The 25,135-nt window shown below is 34.8% G+C and overlaps 2 protein-coding genes across 2 annotated transcripts in view; one reads left to right on the plus strand and one right to left on the minus strand.

Moving 5' to 3' along the window:
- The window catches only part of MACROD2 (mono-ADP ribosylhydrolase 2), a 2,155,137-nt gene that overhangs the window by 368,564 nt on the left and 1,761,438 nt on the right, over nucleotides 1–25,135 (plus strand). The window lies entirely within an intron of this gene.
- On the minus strand, nucleotides 11,210–24,889 carry FLRT3 (fibronectin leucine rich transmembrane protein 3). Its single transcript, XM_054574075.1, has 2 exons — nucleotides 24,647–24,889; nucleotides 11,210–14,699 (listed from the first exon to the last, which is right to left on the minus strand). Exon 2 carries the CDS (start codon nucleotides 14,654–14,656, stop codon nucleotides 12,707–12,709), a length of 1,950 nt encoding a protein of 649 aa, XP_054430050.1. The 5' UTR covers nucleotides 14,657–14,699; nucleotides 24,647–24,889; the 3' UTR covers nucleotides 11,210–12,706.

A 25,135-nucleotide genomic window follows, 5' to 3' on the forward strand; every position in this document is an offset into this window, starting at 1 on the left:
GTATTCTACATTCAGTAATGCATTTTTGGTGTTATTGCACTTGGGTTGTCTTACATAATTATTTTTGCTTGTGTTTCTTCAAGGATGTAGATTCTAGATCTCTCAGTTGTGGGAGTTGTTTGCAGTTTGTGTGAGTACGTATTTAATGTATGTGAAGAATGGGCACGGAGGCTGGGGAAAATGGAAGCTTATTGTATGTGTTTCCTTATATCATTTTCCTGAAAAAAGATCAGATCCTAGAGTGTTTTAATTTTTCTCATAACAGATAAACTATACTTTGTTTCTGAAGACAAATTATGTTCAGAAGGGTCAAGAATAAATGGTTATATCCTTTAAGTAACTTTTGCAGCTTTGACTGGTGTGGCTTAGTGGATTGAGTGCTGGCTTGCAAGCCAAAGCATTGTCTGTTCGATTCCCAGTCCAGGCACATGCCTGGGTAGCGGGTCAGGTCCCCAGTTGGGGGCATGTGAGAGGCAACCACACATTGTTGTTTCTCTCCCTCTCTTTTTCTATCTCTTCCCCTCTGTCTAAAAGTAAATAAATAAAATCTTTCAAAAAAATTTAAAAAATAAATTACTTTTGTAGTAAATTTGTTATTTGAATGTTCTTAAATTATTAGCTCATTCACAATAGCAGCAATGTCACAAATAACTATAACAGACTTCTTGAAGAGCTATGCTTCTTGAACAATAGGACTCTAGTTTCAGTACTTTCTCAACTATTCAGGAGAAATGATTTATAATTACAAGCATCTTGGCCAAGAATGCTCTTTCTTTCTGTTTGCCATTCTTACCTTGCAAATAATGTTAATTTTTAAAAACAGTACTATTTTCCAATGAACCCCCTATACACTGTTTTGTGAATTGTACTATAATATATGGTTAGTAAATATTTATTACTGATAAATATTCAACAAAATGTTGAATAAAAATAGTATTTTATACACTCCCATTTCTCTTATATAATACTTAAAACAATAATTCTGTTCTGGTGTGTGATTGCTAGATATTCTTCTCAGGTTCTCTGGTTGGGCACAACTTCAACTAATTCAGGGTTTCCTAGCCTGTCTAGCTGTAGGACTCACCTGGGAAGCAAATTATGCAGGCACATTCCACAGCGCCACCCCAGACCTGGTCAGTCACAATCTCTGGGTGATTCTACCATCAGACAGGTTTGGGAAACCTGAAACTCAGGAGTCTGCAGTAGGAGCTTGATCAATGTACAATTGTATATTGGCATAAAGGAAAGATATGAGTATGTGGAATTGAGTGTTCATTTATTTCTAATGCTGGTCAACTAAGATATCAGAAGAAAAAATTGCTCTGATATGCTCTTTAAATTTTAGCTTCCATGGGACTTCAGTTGAAGCAATTTTAAAATTATCATTTATTGAGCACTTACCATATGCAAAGTACTCAAAATTTTTTTTATGTATTTTCTGTTAGTATAGAGATGTGAAATAATTACCCCCAAGCTAAATAAGTAACAAGTAGGAAATCTTGGCTTTGAACCTAAGAAACAGGATTTCAGAATTTGCGCAATTAACCCTCGGAATATATCGCATATAGCCACCAAATGCTATAAACTTACTAATATGTCAGACACTGCTTTACTAAGCACTTAATGTACTTTAAATTTATTTACCACTCCTATAAAGAAGGGTTAAGAAAGGCAAGTTTAGAGAGATTAAGTAATATGCCCAGAGTAACCCTGCTCATAAGCAGTAGAACCAGTGTAGTTTGAAGTTGGGCTGGCTCAACTCCAAAACTCTATGCCCTTAACCACGGCCCTCCATGCAAGAATGGCATGTTTGAATATGCTGATTTCTTATCTCTTACAGCTTTCTAGGAGATAATTGTATAACACTTCAACATCTACATTTAACCTCTACATTAAAACACTTCAGTGTCGATATTAAATTTTAGAAGAGATTCTGAAATATAGAATTCCTTGTTACAGAAAGATTTTTAAAGAATAAACTGGTTACTGATATCTGCTACAGACTGCTGTAGAGCACAGGATTGACATTCTTTTAAGAGGTTCTTAGCCATATACTTTTTAAAAAATATTAAAGGACAGTATAGTTGATGGATACTAATGTATTTTGTGAACATTTGGTAAGAAGTTACACTTAATTTCTTTCACCTGAGCTTTAAATATTCCATACATGTGCATTTTGTCACAAGCAAATATTTTTCTTTACTTTGAAATGACTTATAAATTTACATTTACATAGTTATTAAAGACTTAGTTTGAACCACTTCTCTTTTTTCCTCATTTGTATCCCATGATGAATGTGAAGTGTTAATTGGTTTTAATGGCTCTTACTGCTACTACTCTGTCTGGGACTTTAAGGAAAGGTGGAGAATTGGAGAGGACCTTGTGAAATTTGTCTGGGGAACTGAGGAAGTTAAATGTGCTTGTGAACTAGCTCACTTTGTCTTGGTAATAGGATTGCACTGTGATAAATACTGAAATCTAATTTTCACTCTTAGACCTACCTCTTCAAGTAATGTGTTTATTGGTTAACATTCAAAGAAGGGTTTCCTGAAGAAGAATGTTAACTAAATTTCTATACCTGGAAAATATCAACACCTAATAAATTAAGAAATAAGACTGCCTTGCTTAAACATGTTTATAAAAACAGAAGATAGCTCTCTATCTTTTTCTCTCTCAAAGGGCATGCTAATTTTGATTATGCAGTTTGGCATTGTACTTAAACAGAAGACTGTGTAGTGTTCAAAGACATGTACCTGGCTGTTAACACTCTCTCTATCCGAATAAACATGATTCCCAACAGCAGGGACTAATTCAGCTGGAACACTGTCCCTGGTGCTCATGCACTGCTATGCTATAATAACTCTGTGACTGATTTGAGTAACTACCTAGGTATTTGTTCTTACACAACAAATAAATCTTACTGGGGTTCTAGAAAATATAAAGAAGACTTTTACCATTTTAACAGCTTTAAGATAACAAATCTTTTTTTAAAATTGTTATTTCTTACACTTTTTAGCAGTTGACATTCCTATTTGTGCATTTACCAGAGTGTAGCAGAGCAACATAATGAGCCCAGCCCTGTGTTGGGGAGAGAGAAAAAAGTATGCCTTTGTTAGTATTTGTTTCTGTAAAATCAGTGTAGGGTACAGAGGTGATATAGAAATGCACACAAGTCTGTGTATTTTGCTTCCTTTCTTCCTACTTTTGTTATGTGGTATTCGAATATCAGTTCTAATATCAGAAACCAGGCAAATCTTTCTTCCTCATCAAAGATGAATGTAAAATTTACTGGGCATTTACTAAGAGCCAGGTATTAGTTAAGTGCTCAACTTGAAATATATAATTTATTCCTTACAATTAGAGAGGTGCTATTATTATCTCATTTTACAGAAGGTGAAACATGCTTAGAAAGGTTAACCAAATTGCTGAAGGATATGCTCCAAATAAGTGGCAGAAACTGGAGGCAGACCCAGATCTGTCTAATTCAAAGACAGTTCTCATAATCATCATCTCAAATATCGATTGTACATATAATTTAATAGAATGTTCTAGTATATTTTGTTGTGTACACTTGGGGTCAGCATTTCACAACAAAGATAGCAACATAGAAGAGGAGATGGGAGCTAATATTCTTGCATTTGTGATCAAAATGTTTTTTGGAGTTCTAATTATACTATTTATACTGTGTAATATTGGGCAAGTTGCATAACCTGTTTGAATTTCCTTTTCTTTTGTGAATTAGGAAGTAAAGGAGACAATGGATGTGGAATGTTTAGTAAATTCTCTGTCTTATTTATCCTAAAGATGGTGATTAATACTCTACATTTGTAGAATGCTTTAGTTTACAAAGAGCTTTAACAAAGATTATCTCAAATGGTAGTTAGTGATATACTCTTTGAAGTTTGTTCATTCTTTTACTCATTCATGCATCATATTTTTGGAAATGTCTGCCAGGTGTCTGGTATTTTTCTTATAGGTTGGCGTGATTTAACAGTGAAATAGCAGGAAAGACATTACTTGCCTTCATGGAATTTGAACTTTAAAAAAAATCCTCACCCAAGGACATGCTAATGGATTTTAGAGAGAGAGAAAGGGAGAGAGAGAGAAGCAGAGAGAACTATCAATGTGAGAAATATCAATCTGCTGCGTTTTGCACACTCCCTGACCAGGGATCAAACCTATGACCTAGGAATGTGGCCTGAACCAGCAAACTTTTGTTGCACTGAATGACTTTCAGCCAGTTGAGCCACTTGGCCAGGGCTGGAGTTTGCATTTTAATGAGGACTATAAATAATATATTAAGTAAAATGTTTCATATATTAGATAAAAACAATAATTAATGTAACATCAACTCTTGTATCGTGAATGTTATAAGCCATGCATAGCTCAGAGGTTAGACCCATATTTTGATTCATAGACTAGCTATATGTTTTTCCATTATGGATTTTTTAAAAACTGTAAACTAGTTACAATTCAACTACATACTTTTTTTTTTCAAATTTTGTATTATTTTAAAACATTAAGAGGATTAATTCTTTTATTTGTCAGCACACATCACCAAAATTCATGTAATCTCTTATAGCTAGTTCTAAGATTCTATGACTTATTGGCTAAATACATGGAATAAATGTAGATCTCTAATACCTGTCTCTATTTACACATGTATATGTTCGATAAGTATAGCCCCAATCAAGTACAGTATATCAGTAAATCAAAGATTATTTAAAAAATAATTATTGAAAAGCATTAAATAATCTTGGCATTTCTTATTCATGTGTCTCAAATTCAGCACCAAGCCTGGGAAAAAGCTTCATTGATCTGGCACATCCATTCTGGCTCTTAGAAGACACAAAGGGATCATGAAAAGGTGTTGTAGTGAATGTAAACATTCGTATTTATCTGCCAACTCAGAGTTTAAATTTATTGAAAGCTGCAAGAAAGACAAGAGTTATTCTCAGGGTAGTTTACAGCTATTAAATATTGGCTAGAAATCATTATTCAGCATCATAAGGCAGAGGTTTGTAGGCTTTGGTAGAAAAATTCACATTTGCCCCATTAAAATGTTTTGAGATTTAATCCTAAAAATGTCTTCTAGTTGTTATCTCAGGAAAGGGAAATAATGTTTTTTTCTAGACATAAACTCCTTTTTAAAGTTATTGAAGAAACATTTCTGCTTACTATTTAAACAGAGTGGCTAAGAGCTCAAACTTTAGGAGCATTGTTTCACAACTTACTAACTATAAACTTTAAGAAGGATCCCACTATAGCTCCAAAAATATATCTGGCATCTTTTCCCTTCTCTCTTCTCATTACCACTGTCCTGTTCTGTATTACTCATTCTTCTTCATACAGTTGCTAGTGACCTCATCACAGTTGAAGTCTGATAGTTTGACCCCCAGACATCATTCTTCTCCTCCACTTCCTCCCCTGCCAACCCCCGCCAATTGCGTTTTCTTGCACTAGAATGAAGTCCAGACTTCTTACCTTGGCTTTGGCCTACAAGTCCCTGAATGATGTGATCCAAGCCTGCCTCATTGATTTCACCTCTGTCTTTAGCACTGAACTTGAGCCTCCTGACATTTTTTCAATTCTGAAATTCACTAAGCTGATTCCCTGCTTAAAAGTTTAACACATCCTTGTTCCTGTGCTCATAACATGCTCTCCTTCACTCTTCACATGGCTGACTCTTTATCCCTCAGATCTTCAATTTTCCCTTACCACCCAGTCTCTCCTGTTATGCTCGTTCATAGAACCATGTTTTTCCCATACATGACACCTGTCAAATTTTTCACTTTATATTCATTTTTTTTTTAGTTAATATCTGAACTTCTGCCTCCTCCTATTATACTCTTTATCTGTTTTGGGGTCACTGCTATATACCCAGTCCCAAGCACAGTTATTGAGTAAGTTATTATTGAGTAGGTTATTGACTCAATAAATCATTGTTAATGTTGAATAAATAACATATGTCCATGACCTTTCAAAGCTTTAATTTGCTCTTATTAAATATACATAGTAGCCCTGACCAGTGTGGCTCAGTGGGCTGGGCATCATTCTGCAAAGCAAAAGGTTGCCAGTTAGATTCCTGATCAGGGTATGTGCCAGGGTTGCCAGTTCTGTCTCTGGCCAGGGTGTGTTTGAGATGCAACCATTCAATGTTTCTCTCTCACATTGATGTTTCTTTCCCCTTTTTTCTCCCTCCATTCCCCTCTGTTTAAAAATAAATAAAATAAAATGTTTTAAAAATATGCATGGTAATTCCTATTTGTAAAGTTATTGTGTGAATTAAATGAGATTAAAATATATAAAACTCTTAGCACTGTTCTTGACAAAGTCCTCATCTAATGGTAGTGTCTGTAGCAGCATGACCACCAGACGTTTATGAAGCCCACTGCTTGTGTAAGACATTGCTAATATTTACAGAACATATTTTTAAAAGAGAATTTTGTTAGACTTTTGTTTAGCAGTCTTTACAACTTTTTAAAAAAAAAATTTAACATTGGCCTTCATATCTAAGAAACTAAAATGTGGAATTCCAGCAGTGATTTTATCCATGCCTTTTAATGGAACATTGATATGAACTAGTCTCAGCTTTGTAATGTCACAATTATCACAGCCTTGCTGTACATTCAGAAGGGTAATTACTTTGGCTAGTAATTCCTAGACTGCCCCGCCCTCTCCACCTCAGCCAGCTGGCATTGAAAAAGAAGTGCTGCTTTTATGTGTGCACACAATCAGTCTGTAAAATCCCATTATCCCCGACTTCCACACCCCTGCGGCTGCAGGCTTCCTTTGAGGCTTCTGAAAGAAGAAAAAAAACTTTTGAGGCAGCCCTGAAGTTTATTTCTAATCTCATTTCACCCAAATAATATAAAAATGAGATGGGGGGTAGGAGGTGGGAGGGGTTCATAATGTGATTTGCTTACCCCTTTGCCTTCAATCCTATGATACTTGTGGGAAAGCCTGGGAAAATTTTGGGTGGGTGGATACAAATAGTTCTTCAGTGTGTATTTTGAGATGAATTTGGCTTTAATTCTGTTTTGATGTACAAAGAATAGAGCAAGGCTGATTTGGTTATTCTAGTTCTTTTTCTTTCATCTGTTCAGAATGTCTATACTACTTAAACAGGAGTTTCCACCGGCCTCTCGTGACGAACATCCTTTTTTAACTGTGCCCATCTGTTAAGAGTCCTAGGTGCAATGCCCTCCTACGTTTTCCTTTTCTGTTTTCTGTATCTATCTGAGGGCTTGACCTCCTTTTTGACCCATCTACTAACTGCTTCCCCTGGGCCCACTGCAATTCTTTACTTTTGGGTTCCAGCTCCTATGTAGCTGACATTTTTCTTAACATGCTTTTTACCACCTTGAATTAATTGACATATGCTCCCTGAGAATGACACCTTCCCTGTTACCTGTTCCATCTCTTGCTGTAACTATTTGATGAAACTAGGGGACAGAAGTGATGTGGGATGTAGGTAGGGAGTTTCAAAAAAATTTTTTCTCGCCCCTGAAAGACCACTTCCCTGACTATGATTCAGACACAGCCTTTACTTTAGTCATCTTAGAGTTACAGCCATTCTTGGACCACACCTCTTGTGTATCTCAAATTTTTTGTTTTTGTTTTTCTCCTATGAAACCTGCTCCCTGTCCTCATTGTAGATTCTTATCTCCACCCCATCTCATTCCTGTGGTCAACAAATATCTCTCCTGGAATTCATTTCCCTTTTATCTGTTTTGATCCTTCACACAAATATCCTTCCTGGAATTCATTTCCCTTTTATCTATTTTGACCAAGATTCCTTCACCTTCTAAATGTCTTAGAGTCTTAATCATTGTTTTTGGTTTCTTTATCACCAATTATCCTGTCAACATCCTAGAGGCTTTTGCCTCCTTACTGTGCTGATACTGCTTTCAGAATCCCTGGAGATCTCCTCTTTTTCCATATTCAGTGGTGTCTTCTTCCAAGTCTATGTTTCTGACTACATGTTTGACGTCTTCCTTTCTCCATATTTCTAGTTCCTTGATTTTATAGTTTCTTCTGATAATTTTTCCTCCTTTGTGACTCTTTTATTTTTGTTTCTGTTTTTGGACTCTTCTGTCCTGTTCTATTGCTACAAAGGTCAAATGTACCTTTGGCTCATCTCTTTTATCTCTCTGCTCACTTTCTCTTAGTGATCTTATCCATCTTCTTAGCTTTGATAATAACTTGTTAGATATGGATTCCTTTCCTTGATGCTGAGGATCTGTTCCCAGACATTTATTTCCAACTTCCAATAGACATTTCCTGACAGAAGCCAAAAAACACTTTAAACCTAAGGCAATTGTCATTTATCACCTAAACTGAGTCACTATGGAAGTTTAAAGAGGGCACTATTAATAATTAGCCAGTGTAAAGCTGTACTGTGCATATGGTCACTTATTCAAACCCAATGTGTACCAAATACTCTGAAATTTAATTTTATAGTGTTTCTAGCATTAATTGCCTCCCCAGCATTCTATGTACCTGAGCTGAAAATTAGCTTCAATATTCTTTCCTCAGTTTCCAGTTCTTTATAATTCTACCTTTCTTTTATCTTTTGAGTTACACCTTAAAAAAATAACTCCATTCCTCTGTTCAGGCTATTATTTCCTCTTGCCTGGAAAACTGCATGGTCTTCTAACTTATCTTACTTCCAGGTAACTCCTCCTTTATTCTATACGTGACATTCTTTCCTTCTGCAAAATGTCCTTACTGTACACTGATTATATATACATCTGCCAAATATCATGCAGACTTCTGAGTCTGAAATTCAATGCATTGTAAAGCCTGACATAAAAAACAAAAACAAAAATCCCAATAACTTCTCCAGTCTTACACCCTTCATGGACTCTGTATTTCAGTTTGACTATCAGTCTTTCCCAAACATTGTCTAAATCAGTGGTCTTCAACCTTATCAGAATCATCTTTGGAATTAAAAAATAAATAAATACCTAACCTTATCTATCCATAGAGATTTAAATTTAGTAGGTCTTTATCGAGGACTGGTTATCTTAATAAAAGCCTCCCCAAACAATCTGACCAAAGCCATTGAAAACATTGCTTCTATTTTCCTGTCTCCTTGACTTCGATCACCATTTTTTTTCCTGTGGCCAGTATCTGCTTTTCTTGCTTTCTTTTAAAATACCTTCACATTCTCCAATAGCCAGCCCTAATTTTACCTCCTTCATGAAGTCTTCCTTGGTTCATCTAAACAGATGTATTATTTTTTTCTATACTGCAGTCACAGTAGACTTTCATTAGATTATATTTATGTCTAACAATCCCTAGACAGCACACTTCTTGAAGGAAAGGATTTTGCTATTTTTAATATAGAAGCCACTCAGTAAAGGTCATTGGCTGTTGAGATTATTTGTAGAGAACTTCTACATTCTCTTAATAAGCATTAGTTATTTTTTGCTAATTTAACCAAAGTCCAAAAGCATAAAATATAGTAGCTTTAATTCCAAGACTATGATAAATTAAGATTTGCTAATCATGCTAAGCAGGAGAAAGGAATTATAATTTTAAATGCTACTACTGTTTTCAACAGCAGATGAGCTCATCTTAAAGTAAATTTAGTGGAATATTGGTTCCTTTAACACCCAACATCAGGTATTTTAAGCACCTGGGTCTCTTTGGATTCCTCATGAAAACTGTCAGGTTGGCATGTAGCTGTAAAGTGTGCTTTACTCAGAAACTGTAGTTTATAAATCAGAGTTTTTTACTAGTTCCTTTGGCACAGGGGAATACTTTTTAATAAGTTGGACTTGCTAAAATATACAGCACAGTGTTGTTTTTAATAGGGAATGAGAGTGCAAATGCAGTGTTTTAATGCAGTTACAAGTGGCTGCATCCAAAAACAATTTCTGAGTTTTGTCAAACAATCAGCAAGGGAGTGATTTTCCCCCCATTTTTTTTGTAACTCCCCTTGTTGTATTTTTGTTAAATCTATGAACTTTATACTCTGGATTGGATATTTTCAGTTTCTGTTAGTACTGATCAATAAAAATTATGAATATTTTTGGATATATGCAAATATATCTGTAATTTAGTAATCTTTAAGTTGATTTGTAGTCTGCTGTTCTATTGAAGGAAATATATATAAATATATATATTTAAAATATATGTGTTGAGATATATATATATAATCTCCAGCAACACATTTGGATTTCAGAGCAAGCCTAGGTAGAGAATAAAGGTTTAGCCTCTCAGTGCTGTCCCTATTTGCTGGTGTAAGACCTATTTCTGATTTATCCCAGGTAAAATTATTAAAATGAATCTATTAGAATACATATAAAATTTCTATGGTCATGAAAGATACACTAACTGGAAAATAGTCAATATAGTCTCTTTGCTTTTGACTTTTTATAAACTCATAGGTTTATAGAGTCTTTATGGAACCATTCAGCCCTTTTCCTGGCTTCAGACAGAACTGCAGCTAACTATTGAAAACCTTCGGAAGCAAAGTCAAATTTCCTTTAGAAAACATTTCCTGCATTTAATGTTAATCACATTTATTTCTGCTAAATTATTCCTAGAAAACAGCTAACCTCCATAACAGGAAGCAATAGAGAAACTATTGGTAAACATTTGAAGATGGCAAATGAATAATGAATGTGGTTCCTTAGGCAGTTGGAGGTAGTTGTTTGTAATAGAAGTAGCGATATCTAGCAAACTCCTGGGAACACATGACTAACTTTTCTTGATCAAATAGTTGTAATGTCTACTTGTCGAACATTGTAGTTTCCACGCATGTCATCTCATTTAATCCTCACAGTAGCCCCGTGCAGTGGGTGCTATTAATAACCCCATTTTTATAGATAAGTTAACTAAGTCAGGAAGAACTAGTGATTTGTTTTTAAGTACATACCTAGTAACTGGTAGATCTGAGATTTCAAACCATCTGGTGCCAAATCACAGTACCAAAAAGCTATTTAAAAAATATTAGTTTTTCAAAGACCACCTTAAAAACTGTCAATCAGGAGAGTGGGAACAGTGTATAAACTGAAAGGTCACAGAACCACTCCTGGTTTCCCAGCAACAGAATAAGTAAGTAAAATAAGAGTATTCCAAACAACTATTAGGAAATTAATTTATGCATGAAACACTAAACTCTTTGAAGTAAAATGATACACAAGCTCAAGATGTTGCTATTTTTTTTTTATTTGTAGCCAACATTTATTTTTATACCTAGAAAAATACAGGGGGGACCTTAAACTAATGTACTGGGCAAATTGCTACTTTAGTGATAGTAACACAGTCTCGAAAAAGCAAGCACATTTATTTTGTACTTTTTTCCTTGTTTTATTCAGCAATAAGACCATAATTTTTCATATTTAAGGAAGTATGAAAAATTTGTCAAATTTTAAAAGCTGAATACATGTAGCATTGGATCAAGGCACATACAAGACTGGCCAAAGGGCGTACAATGCACTTTGGTTTTTTGTTGGAAAAAATCATGGCAACAGAAAAGTGATGTGGTTTTTAAACAAGTAATAGCTCACAATTCAGTAGGAAGCCTGAAAGAAATGTTACAAGTTCATTATGTAATATCTGTAAAACTGTGATAGTAATGGGCAGTAATCTTGATCATTGTGAAAGTTAATCGAACGTTTATGTACAGTGTTAAAATATTTCACATAAACCAAATCTAAATGTGATTTCTAGTGTTTTCTTTTAAATTCTCACTTATTTAGAGTACTAGTTTCTCTGCATTGTTGAGGGGAATTTCTTATGGTTATGCTACCTTTCTAATATGTGTAAAGTTTGTTTGACGTCCTTTGTGATAAAAAACATTATAAACACTAACAATTATGTCTTTAGAGTTCACTTTTCAAAAATCAGGATGGTATAGGTAAGACCAAAATGCAGTTCTGGTATCTGTGTTCACTATGCTATTCAAGTCTAAGTTTTTATGTTTTCCTAAGTACAAATTCCCCCCCTAACTTGGAAACATGCTTACTTTATTGTTTTTGTGAAGTCCTTTATTCTCAAAGCATTGTCAACAATGGCTTTAACAACAGACCTCACACTCCTTTGAGGCCCGCTGATGTATTCAGTTCAGAAGATATACTTTCTTAAGGATATCTAATTTTCTTAGAGTAAAAATGGAGATATGCAGCAAATTTGATATTGCCCATTACTTCACATATTTCGATTTATTGAATGCCACTGGGATAATACAAATTTAATAATTGGAACATTATTTCATAAATATTTTTGAAATGTAATTTTTCTCATTCAGTCAGGTTTTTTTATTACATTTTATTAATACCAAAGTGAAAAATGGCCTGTGCTTATACTACAAGAATCTCATGTGAATGCAGTCCTGATTGTTCAACACAGCAAGAAAATTCACTTTCACAGTCAACAAGTCATCTTACTCAGTAGAACACAAAGTAAATGGTTTATAACTTCAATATTTGCAAGGAAAATACAGTACAAATTACTAAAAAATACTAAAATATAGAACTGTGTTCAGGCATCTCCACTACATCAATCGCAGCAGTAACCTGAAATATGAAACTTTTAATAAAAAGTTCTTAAATATAAATTATATGGCAAATGTACAGTACATTGCTTTTTCAGTTTCTTTTTCCAGTGTTTTGCAGTAGAACAGGGTTCCTACCATCGCTTTCCTTAGGTTTAAAAAAAAACCAAGACACAGTCTGCTGCCAGTCTTCCAGCATCATGAGTGTGAGTGATCTGAGTCTGGAATTCCACTGTCTCTGTAGCTTCGGTTACTACTGCTTTCACTGTGATTGTTTTTGTACAGATTCATTCCATTAGGAGGAAATATGGTGTGTATTACAAATTCCTCCTTTGAGATTGGTTCATTACTTATTGGTAACATCTGAAAAGAAGTCTCCCTGATTTCCAGGATGGAGTTGTCCTTCTTAGTGCCAGCTTCCGCATAGTCATCCTTTCTTCGCCTGCCTTTGCTGTATGCACAGTTCCTTGAGAAGAGTGATCCATTCCTATGAACATACCAGCACACCAAAGCAAGAAGGGCAATGGTCACCAGGGCCACAGCCCCACCAATAATGGCAGCCAATGGCAAACTGGGATTTTTGTAAGGTTCTTTCTCTTGTTCTCGATTAAGGGTGGTTGTAGGGTTGTACATTCGAAGGGGTGCAGTTTCAGTCTCAATACAAACAGGAGTGTCATCAAATAGGTAGAGGTTACTGGTTTCCATGGGAACCATGCAGACTCGATAGGGCGAATCAGGCTCCAGGGCTGTGACTAAGTATTCACTACGTTCCCCTGTTACGATTGTTTCTGTTATAGATCCAAATGCTGGGCTGTGGCCCAATTTGAGCCAGCTGAGTCTTAAAGCAGTCATGGGCAGGACAAGTTTCCAAGAGATATGAATTGTGTCAGAGGTGACAGATTTCACAGTAATTACAATTGTTTTTCTTGCTGGACTTCCTGTGGTTCTCTGATCCTTAATGACCTTAGTGTTCTTAATGTCTGGTTGTTTGGTCACTGGAGCTGGCCACTGTCCTTGAGCAGGATACATTGTGTTGGGTATTGCAGTGGTTATCTGAATGGTGCTTACAACTTCACTGTCTTTACAGTCAAACAGTTCTGCATTGAGGTCTTTGATAGCCATCCCCCGAACTTTTTCTGGGGCTTGGCACATGAGCCCACGCACATTGACCTTCACAGGTAGTGATTGTAACCAGTCACGTACCCATTTCATTTTGCACCCACAATACCAAGGATTGTTGCGAAGAATCAGTTGGGTTATATTGTCCAAATCATCAAAGATACCCTGAGGTAAATTACTTAGGTTATTATTGGACATATCAAGTCGATACAGCTGCCTTAGATAAGAAAAAGCATTTGGGGGCACCCGATTGATATGGTTATCCTGAAGGTAAAGCTTCCTCAGGTTTGTACCTGGAAGGTTTACTGGGGCAGCAGTCAGGGAATTCCGCACCAGGGACAGTTCTGTTAAGTTGACTAGGTTGAAGAAAACTTTATCACCTAAGCCATGGTTGTTCAACAGGTTTCCATCCAAAACCAGGCGTTTTAGGCTAGTGAGACCTTGAAGAGATGGTGATGAAATAGTGGATATGCGATTATCATCCAAGCGTAGTTCTTCTATAGTCCTGGGCAAACCCCAGGGGATTGTGCTAAGGTGATTACGGGACAGGAAAAGCAGTCGGAGATAGTTGCTATCTCGGAATGCTCCTTCTTCGATGCTAACAGCAGAGACAGAGTTATCATCTAAATGCAATTCTTCCAGATAGGGAATTTTTGAAAGTGAATCATAAGTGATAGTCCTTATGTTATTTTCTTGCAAATGTAACTCTTTTACATACTTTGGTAGGTTGGTAGGAAATTCATCTAAACTGTTGTGGTATAGGTATATTCTTTCTACTTTGAGCAAGTTTTTCAAATCTGAAGGAATCCCAGCATTATTTATTTGGTTGTTCTGAAGGTAGAGAGTTGTAGCATCCTCTGGTATTCCTGTTGGAATGGATGTCAGAAAGCGATCATTACAGTAAATGAAACCTGCATCACAGCGGCACACAGATGGACAGGATTTAGCTGTAACTGAAAGAGGTGCCATCTGAAGGATCAGCCCAATTTTAGTCCCGAAAAGGAAGAGGCTCCAAGCTGGGCTGATCATGGTCAGCAGTGTTGAGGTCCTTACACAAGGTAGCTTCAGAGCCCTAAAATGCAAGAAGTTAAAAAAAAAAAAAAGACAAACCAATCAGATGAGCATACTTAAAATTATATTCAAAATACATGTGGAAATTAAAACATGTATAATCACTTTCAATATTTTAATTTTTTTGCATGCTTGGGGTTTTTGCTACCTAACAAACAATGGGAACTATCATTACAATCTCTTTACCTTAAATGCTTCTGGTATTAAATTACAAAGTATCATGTCCCAAACCCATTTTATTTTGAAATGTTAAATATAATTAAAATTTCCTTGAATATTTAAAAGCATTTTAATAATGCTTGATACAAATTTTGTAGCTAGTCACTGACCAAGCTAATCAAATATTTAATTTTTTTCTTAATATTCATAGTGAATGAAATATAAGAATATAATTTATTATATTTAAAGACAATAATGTTACTGTTTTTAAAAACCAAAATTTCTTTGTCTACTTTTTATTAAGTTGACTGTACAGGTATAGAAATGTGTAGTAAAAAAATCTATTCTTTTAAACACCTCTTGAGCTCCTGAATCACAGTAAAGCCAACTATTTGCTTTGATTATTGATGTTCTTTTCTTTTATTATTATTATTATTATTAAACATTGTTAGGTGGGTATTTCTAGCAAGAAAATCAGAAGTCTTTTTTCATCTACTTTAAAGGAAGGAATGAATTACATACGTAATACATCCAACATGGAAATTCTATTCCATGTTAAAGTAGTTCTTGCATTTGTTCCCATTTTGTTAGATGTTTTGTATCTCATGGTTTAATGCCTTTGTGAACATTTTTCTTTATATTCTATCTCACAACGTTTTCACAGTGCATTTATCATTTTTTTCAAGTTCTAATCTAAATTATTATTCAACTTTCTCCATGACTGAAGAATTATAGATTTATACTGATCTATTGTTTAATATAATTTCTTCTGAACTTTTAGGTATTAATTAGCCTTTTTAATTTCAGGCATAAAAATAGAAGACTTTAATACTTTTCCTACCTTATTGGATGATGTGAATAAATTTTGCGTGAGTGAAAATCCAATGCACATAAATTTTTTTTTTTTTTTCCTGCTGAGGGGCTGGGACTTATAAACTCTTGTTTAGTCCTTGGAAATGTTCTTCACTGTTTATTCAAGTAATCCTATGATGCACACACCTCCAGATCAGGGTTACTCTTGTCAATGAACATTCCAGCGGTGGTTCAGCATTGTGGGCAAGCTCATTAAAGTAGGGACCAGAAACAATTCAGCTTCCTGTTACTATGTAGAACACATGGTTTCCTATGTATTTTTTTGTTCTTTCTGATAGAGTTTCTGTGTGAAGGTTTCTTTTGTGTAGCTTAATTCCCTTAGTGGAAATTGCTTTCTTTGAAATTCTTATTTGCTCTTCTGTGCAATGTGATCAGAAATAGTAACTTCAGATCCTCATGAAGAAAGCCATTCATGATGCTAAGGCCTGTATACTAATAGGTTTTTTAGGCAGTTACCCGCCACCTTTATTCCCATCCAGCACTATCCAAGTATAAACTTTGTACAGTAGCTACATCCTGAGGTATGATTACCTGCTGTGAAATAGCTATTTCCAGCTTTTGCTTCTTGCTGCTTTCTTAGAATATCTGGTGTAGTCACGTTATGCAAGAACAGGTATTCTTTTTAAAGAAGTAAAGAAAACTGAATTCAAATATTCTTCATGGGGAAAAAAGGAAGCATACTAGATTTCCTTTATATTTCTCTTCCTTAAAACATACTGAGTCTGAGCATCTCCTGTGAAAGTAAAAGGTTTGAATGAACTTCTAATAATGATCTTTAACATACTAGAGAGATTTCCTAGAAATGTAACTTCAATTCTTTCTTTAAGCAAAACATCTTTCATCACAATAGTTGGTGAAAGGGATAATATGACCTCTTTGTTTTGTACTGCCTATTTTATTACATGAAGTAAGAGATGAAGTTGAGATTATCACCAAATAATTTCTGTTAACTGATTATTAGTGTCACTTAGAATTAAACTCAGAAATGATGCTTCATTCAAGAGACAGTAAGCCCCCTCCAAGGCTTTTGAATTCAGGTCAGGCCAATCTTTAAAAGTTCACTTTTAAATCTTTGATGTAAAATATAAAGTATATAAAAAGGAGAAAACAATTTTATGTCAAAGAGGTGAGTATACAAAGAACAAGGATTTTTGAAAAAAATTCCATTGTGACTTTTTAGACATTTGTGAACATGGTTTACAAAGTTATACAATCTGCAGTTTAAAGAGTTTGCTTTAGAAGCTTTTCTTTTGGTATGCTCAATGCCCTGCAGGCCTCAATTTTCCAAAATGCAGAATGTGGGCCCTACCACCTTCCTCCATAGAGGTGTTTCTGAGGACTGGTTGATGATCTTAAAACTCTAGTTACTCAGGTATTCTTGGCCAAAAGTCATAATTTGTCTTTCAAGAGAATATATTTTTTTCTTTTAGCAAACTGAATTGGAAAAGCCTGTATTTAGAATAGAAAGGACACTAGTCATATGTCTCCTTGTAATGACTGCTGGGAAAGCATAGCAAAACCTGAGGAGGCATTTTTCTCTAGGTTCAAACATGAACAGGCCAATTTCCAATAAGTGTATTTTTCATTTCAGAAACGAGACTTAAGACTTGACCAAAGAGACCAGTGATTTTAATGATTACTGCTTTGTCCATTATCTAATATACATGGGTTTTTTTTGGTTTTTTTGGTGGATCAGGGAGGTGGGTAGGATCAGTATCTGAATTTCAGGATCATCCGCTCAGGGGCTTACTGTATATGTAGGAAACACTAGAGTGTCGTGGAAATATTTGACCCTGAAACTAAGTGAAAAAGCAGAAGTAATTTGCTTCTCCCCCTGTAACTACCTGGCATCCAACAAAGATAGCATCTGTTCCAGAATTCAAATGCTACTGAATGTGAATGTTAAATAAGGCCAAATTTTGTGTTTCCTGTTGTTTTTGAAAATTTAGTTTCTTTTACTTTGTCACCAGATACCAACACTATCATAGACTGCATTAACAAAAGGAAACTTAAGAAATAATTATAGATAATTTTAATTTATTATTTAGGCAACTTGAAACAAAAAGAACAGCACTTGGATAAAGTAGTCTCAAGTGGATATTGCAAAGTGCCCACAGAGGAAAGTTTAAATGATTTATTGTTTAATGTGAGGTTTTACTGTGATGGCTTTAGGGCTTTGCTCATTATTGTTGAATTTTTATAGTACACTTTTTTTTCTTGAAAACTGTTGCTTTCTTAGTATGTGAAAATGGAAAACGAAGCTGTTGAAATTATAAAGAAAAAGTTAGTTTAACAAGTATTTGCTGTAAATGTTTTCTACGCTTGAAAATTATTCAAAATATAAAATAATTTGCTTAATTTAAGCTTAAAAAATTACTGTTAACATGCATTAGATACTAATTAAAACAATATACATATCGTCTAAGTGAGAAACTACTTAAAATGTTACCAATAATTAGGCATTTCTCATACTCTAGGACATATTCCAAAGTGAGAAAATGAATATGATGAATGGGGATTTTAAAACTGTTCATTGTTCCTAGAGTCAGATTAGCCAAGAATATGTCCAAGGTGATGCTCCATGATAATTGGATATAAAGCTTCTATCTGAACTATAAATATTTCACCAAATCAAGCTCTAAGTGTGTGTGTGTGTGTGTGTGTGTGTTCCAATTTTCACATTTTTAATTTAGAGAAAGGAAAAAACCCTAAATTAGTGTGAAAAGAAGGAAATTAATTATTTCTTTCTGTTTTGCAATTCTGATACTTCTTTCTCTGCTCTGTTTGATGTGCACACTTATGTTGCCACTAAAACAATAGTAGTAATAATGTGGGATTAATGGAAAGCCTTAAATGTCATTAAATTTGTAGAAAGTTGCCATTCTCTTCCCTCCTAAACTGCATTAAAACACAAGACAAAAACATCAAGCAGTTTTCTCTGGAGAGAAGGATGCTCTTTCAGACATGAAGGCTATCCCTCACCAATCTCTACTCCCTTTACTTAAGCTCAAAACGGTTTAATTCATGTTTGATTATGTTTTATATTATATATGTTCTCCCTCCCTTTTCTATTTGAAACTATAGTCAATCAGTATTTTTTGTTTTTGGTTTTTTTGCATATTAAGGGCTGTAATGATCTCTCCTTCCAAAATAAGCAATCCTGCCCCCACGCTTAGACTTCCCTCTTTCTGAGGTAGCTCCACATATTCACACACATAGAGGCATGTAGTTGAATGTGAATGATGAAAAGAAAAAATGACTCCATTGCCATGGTCACTGGACAGGTTTTTACAACATCGACTTCAGAGCCTTTATGTCTGCATAGTCTTGAAAGAGGCCATTACTTCTGAACAACAACAACAACAACAAAGATCTTTTAGAACAATATTGTTAATGGGGTAACTCGGGGAAAAACATAAACGGAGCCCTGATTACTTAAAGGAATGTTTTAAAATTATTTTTAATGGAATCATTACTTAAGTATATTGCATTTAAAACTGTAGCAAAAAAGAAGAAAAATATAATCACTTCACTGGTAAATCAAAATTTTAATAGGGATCATTTTTATTAAGTTTCTTTTTATAAATAAAAATTGTATTTTTAATTGCATTTATAATATAATTATCAAGTTTGTGAAAAACCTCCAATTTATTTCCATCATACACTTAAGGAAGTATGTAAATATATAAGCATGCTATCATTTTTAGGTATTTTAAGAAAATTAATATAGTTTAAGAAGTTATATCTGAATAGAAAACTGATATTTAAATAAAATCAAGAAGATGAAGCAGTCTGCATGTTTATGCAATTCCTTCTCTGCTACTACAATATTTTGAGTGTGGGAATATTTGAGATGAGAAGGTATTTTTTTATTTTGGTCACTTAGATTAAGGTTATATTGTCTATTAATATTGCTAACTCACTAAATCATTTATTTGCTACCTCTGATTTAAACTGATTTTGATTTGAAATCATTGCTCATTTTTAAAAAATTTTAAACCAAGTATAGAGTATTGAAGATCGCAGTTTCTTTTTAATGATATGCCTCATATAATGGTTTCCTAGTGCCGATAAGTTTAAAAAATATTAAAGCTAAAAATAGAATGGCATGTAGAACTTTTAATCTAAGTTAACTGCATTATTATTGAGTAAAACCTTGAGATTAAAAAAAACCACATGGTTAATCAAATTTATCCAAGTGTGTGAATATTTCTAGGTTAATTGGAATTTATAAAATTGTAACCTAGAATTTTAGGAAAGTAACTTATCTATGAAGGCTTAAGTTGCTGCTAGAAAAAAGCACAACAAAATTATCAACCTGTGAGTGCTAAGTCTTGGTAAGGACATGGTTTTTCAAATAAATTACATATATGGTTAAACTGAAAAACTGGAGAACATCAGGTTAGTTGATAGTGACAGCAAAATGCTCTCTAAGCAGCCTGTCTGGTAGTTAAATTTTCCACGATCATCAGATTTCAGGAAAGTTCCAATTCTTTTGTTTAAGGCCAGGCAAGCAGAAGGACTTCTAACTCTCCTCTTGAGAGTCATGAAGTCTTGAGGGTTTGCTGAGTGGCAAAGAAGCAAGTGTGCCTTTTCATACTTGGTTTTATCCACATTTGTTTTCTAGCCTGAGGAAGTTTTTGTTTTATGTGTGCAATATAGGGGATAAAAGTTTCAAAACAAAGGGTTTTTACTTTTTCCTTTTATGTTACTAATGCTTTTTCCCAACAGGTTTGTGATAAATGAATCGAATTCTGCTTCATTTATTTTGGCTTGTAAAGTTAAATGTTGCATCCTTAAATCAAAAAGGCAAGCTGGGATGTTATCTTTCATCATAGTGAATGTTGCTTCCTTTTATGATATTAAATCCAGACTAAATAAATTAGAGAACCAAGACTTGAAAGACTGAATAAGGTATTAGTTTAGAGAGCGGTAAAGGTGAGCAGTAGAGAACTTAGGGCAGGGGACATGCTTTAAGTATGCTCTGACTTTGAGCAACTACAATGAAAACTATGCTTACTTTTGTTAAACCGCAAACATTTTTCCCATTGCAAATGTGAAACCCCTATTCAGTGTTGTTAGTACGATTTGGTTGAGGTGCTTAAAATTTCTCATATTCAAATTTCTATACATTAGTACAACATATATTTGGGTCTACTGTATGCCAAGCACTGTGGTGTCTGGTGAGAACATCCAAGATTATAAAACACCTTGTTTTCTCATGTCAGAGCAGCATATTATTGATTTTAGCCAAATAAAGAGGAAAAACAATCAGCAATACATAAACTGATCGATCCACAGTCCAGTGGCACACTTTAAATATGGTGTTTAACCAAATATGGTCTGTGGGTTTTCTTTTCAAAGTTGCCACGGTAACTTGTGCACATGAAAAGTGAAAGAATAAAGAACAAAAGCTATCATTGTCTCATCAGTGTGAGAGCAATTTCTCCCTCCTCTCATTTAAGCACACTAATACCTGGAGAGAGCTTTTTATACATTCCTGACATTAAATTTTGGTGCTAGGAAGGAGATTCTGCATATGTAAAACAAAAGCAACTTTAGCTGCTGCTTAAATTATATTTTATTCTTTTTTCCTTAAAATTTGTTTTCTCTGGAGTTCTTGTCAGTAGACAAATCAAACTCCTGAAACCTGCTTTTCTGTGCAATATAAACGTGGTTTCTTCCAAAACTGTTTTTATTATGATATTTTACCAAGTTTAGTGATGTTACTCTGCATTCTGAAACTGAAAATTGCTTTCTGAAATGTATATTTCTATTTTGGTCCTTAAAAGAAAGTAGGTTTGTTTTTGTTTTTTTTTTTCCTTTCAGAAGGCATTTACAAACCATCTCTTTGCTGGAAATTGGTTTGTCGACTTATAAGTTTTTGAAATGGTAGAATGTTAGGAGTCGAGAAGCAACCCTTTTTTTATGTTCTGAAGAGGAAAATGCAGTTTTGAGAATTAATATTGCTGAGAGATTTACCGTAGAGTTTTTGCCCGCTGGGGGGTGGTACACACTACCAGAACACTGCTTTCAGAAACCGCAAGTCAGATGTGGGCTGCTGCCGGCCAGTTTTTCTCTGGTTTAATTACAACAAAGCCTCCCGTTGAGAAGAACAGTGAAGGCCTCTGGGGCAAAAGGTGGGGGGTGAAAGGGAAGGGGGAATGAGGGAAAAAGGAGGGAAGAGATTACAGCCTTTGAAAAATTTACTGAATCTTATTTCCCTCATTGACTTCATTTATGGTGGTCTTCATTTGACTTTTAACAATTATTTATAATGCTATTAAAATAAACTGGTTGAATAAAAGAATATTTGGGGGCATTACACAGAATTTTTAAGTTAGTTCTGGAGCTTGCTATTAATCACATTCTTTATGATGTAGCCCACCCACCTTTAAAAAGCAGAGGGAAGTTAAGATTCACTGAAATGGCAGTTTTAACCCAATTTTTTTATGACCAGATTTAATTTAATATTGGTATGAACATTGACATATTAAAAATAAAGCAGAAAGAAAAAACGTTTATATATTATTAATACAAGGCAAGTTCTCTGCTGCTGATTTTTGTAGGGTTTAAAATTACTGAAAATAATCCAGAAAGAAGAGACAGCTTTAAGTTGTATGGCCAAGAAAAGCACAGACAAATCTCTCTGCAGTGCACTTGCATATTTAAAGCTGATAATTGTATTTTTCATCTGGGGACACTGAGTGTTCATTAGGGTCTTGTGTCCCTAGGCAAGAGATGCTGAACATAATTGGAGTTTTTATTTGATTGGGCAATATAGTCTGGAGAAGAAACTGGGGTAAAGATAATTAATAGCTTGCTAACAAAGTCTGACAGCCACAAGATTTCAACCATATTTATTTCACACCGCTTCATTTAGCTCTGAAAAAGTTTTGATAGAATTGATGGCTCCTTAATTAACACTTGAAAGCAAAAGAAACATCCCTTCTATTTTGCTGCCATATTCAGTTATGACAAATTTTCTTACTGTTTTTCTTCTTTTTGTAAAAACTTTATTTGCTGCTCAATTATGTATTTTGCAAATGATAATGTTTAGGAAGTATTTATTTAATTGGGCATTTTAAACCTAACCATAATTGACTTAAAAGGTGAGAGGGAGGGGAACAGAGGAATGCAAAGCCTAATTAATAAATGATGGTTAGTATTATATAGGAACACAGTATTTATGAAATCATTATGTTTATTCATTCAATAATATATTTGCCGATCCTTTGACTTGATGTGTTTTGGCAGTGCTCTATTTAAAAATGATTAGATGTAACTTTTCTACTCAAATATAAGCAATCACATTTTTGTAACCCTGTTTTTTTATTTCAGGCTAATAAATATATATACATATATATGTGTATATGTTGTGGGTGTACACATACATATATTTGCAAACTAAATGGTGTATCTCTGATTTAATCTTATAGATTAACACCTGGCATATTAATATTGGTAGTAGTGGTAATATTAATATTTTGTATTACTTTTAAAGGATGGCCTTTTTTTATTCATTTCAAAAAGAGTATCAGTCGTCTGTCACTTTGGGGCAAGCATTAACCGTCCTATCTGAAAACACACAAATTCATTCTTTATGTTTATGCTGGTGAGGATATTCTTATGCAGTTAGGAATAAAAGAAAAGCCCTGATACAGCTGAAGCACTTTTCTAGTGGCTTTATTCATGTTCTTTCCTGCTAATGAAATGACATGTGCGCATTTTAGAGCAGATAGATTTATTAAGAAAATTTGAAATAGCTGATTTTTAAAACCAGGTAAGAATTTTGTTATGTAATTGGCAAATAGCTATGGTTTTTCTTTTTACTTCTAAATAAATAAATAAATAAATAGGACCCCCCCCCCACCTCAATGTGGAGAAAAATAGAGGCCTGTTGCACTCTTTACCTCAGTGCAACCATTTTGTTTTAGATCTAATTCACTGAAAACAAAATTTTTTTAAGAAGATATATTTAACTACTTTTTGAAAGCTTTGTTGTATAAAAGTAATTCTTTCAATATAGTAAGATTTCATTGTTATAAGTTGCAAGTGAATGGATAGTCTACATATCCCACTTGATGAGGGCTCTACTCATTTTTTTCCCTGCCACCCAAATTCACTGCATACATCACACATAGCTTCCAGGCTCAGCTTTGTTAGTTTTTCTGAGTAGACTTTGCCAATTACTATGCTAGTCACATACTACATTTGCCCAAGCAATGGATATTGACATTCTATGGGAGAGGAGATAGGGTTTGGAAGAGAGTCTCCCTCTCCTCTGAGTTGAATTAACTAGTTGAGATTTGCAAATCTGAGATGCTTGAAGTAGCTCTGGCAGGATAGCAATGCAAGCTTTAAAATCTAGGTGTAGCTGTTAATCTTTACAGAGGCATGTAAGTCTCCAGTAGTAGCTCGGCTAGCTGTGAGCAAGACGTATGCTTTTCATGTACTGCGTACTCATGAGCTGAGGGATTATTGATTTTCTTTCACAGTTGTAAAAACAGCAATTGGTGATCATACCACACATACAGTACACACCAAGTTAGCAAGACCTTTTGCTTTCCTCTCTGTGGGGGAAAAAAAAAAATCTGCCTTGTATTCTTTAATATTTAACATTTAACTTTCCAACCTAATGTTTTCCATAAGGCTCTTTTTAAATAGTAACTACATGAGAGAGAACATAGCCATTTACTAATTTTTAAATGAAAGGAGGTTTTCAGTAACTCCTTGTATTTGGCTATATAGTCAAATTTTTCCTTGCTGGCTGGCATGCACACACATTGCTCGTACTGGTGACAGAGCAAACATTGAATTTGGATGCCTCATGGTACCCGGTCATTTCTTTCTAGAGAGTAAAAATCAAGCAAACTTTCTGGGACAATCATAAGGAAAAGCATGGGAAACACTTACCAGGAAGACGAGAAAAAGCAATTCCATATATACTGCCGCTATAGCTGTAATTCCACTGACTGTGAATTGGAGTAATAAACCTCCCCCTCTCTCAAGCCCCGCGTCCAGTCCACACAAAGCCTACGGCAGTGGCAGGCTGAGCTTGTCCTGCTTCGGATCACTCCTACACTGAGGAGTGAGCGAGGGAGAGCATTCCAGTTTACAGCACACAGCCCACCTCCAAGTCTGAAGTTAAAGCTTCACCTCGCAGTGGTTGAAGAAGGGGGTGATGTCATAGATGGGCAGGACTTAGCCGAGATCTTGTTCAGTGAGGTAACTGGATAATCAGGCACAGGGGCTTTGCAAACGCTAGAGGGAGTGAGAGAAGCCAAAATGACGCGCTCACCCTGCTCAGATGCCATTTGGTTTGTAGGCAGCCCTTTGGAATCTCAACATTGTCTAAAGTTGTACTAAAACAAGGTAGTGGTAGCAAGCTTCTAAATATGCAAG

The sequence above is a fragment of the Pteronotus mesoamericanus genome, unplaced genomic scaffold (assembly GCF_021234165.1).
Source record: "Pteronotus mesoamericanus isolate MK-2021 breed Mesoamerican mustached bat unplaced genomic scaffold, CSHL_Meso_final contig_25, whole genome shotgun sequence".
In the NCBI taxonomy this organism is placed as follows: Eukaryota; Metazoa; Chordata; class Mammalia; order Chiroptera; family Mormoopidae; genus Pteronotus; species Pteronotus mesoamericanus.

What these genes read in the sequence shown, in the direction of transcription:
- FLRT3 (XM_054574075.1), bottom strand. Translation starts at nt 14,656, where the DNA reads ATGATCAGCCCAGCTTGGAGCCTCTTCCTTTTCGGGACTAAAATTGGG.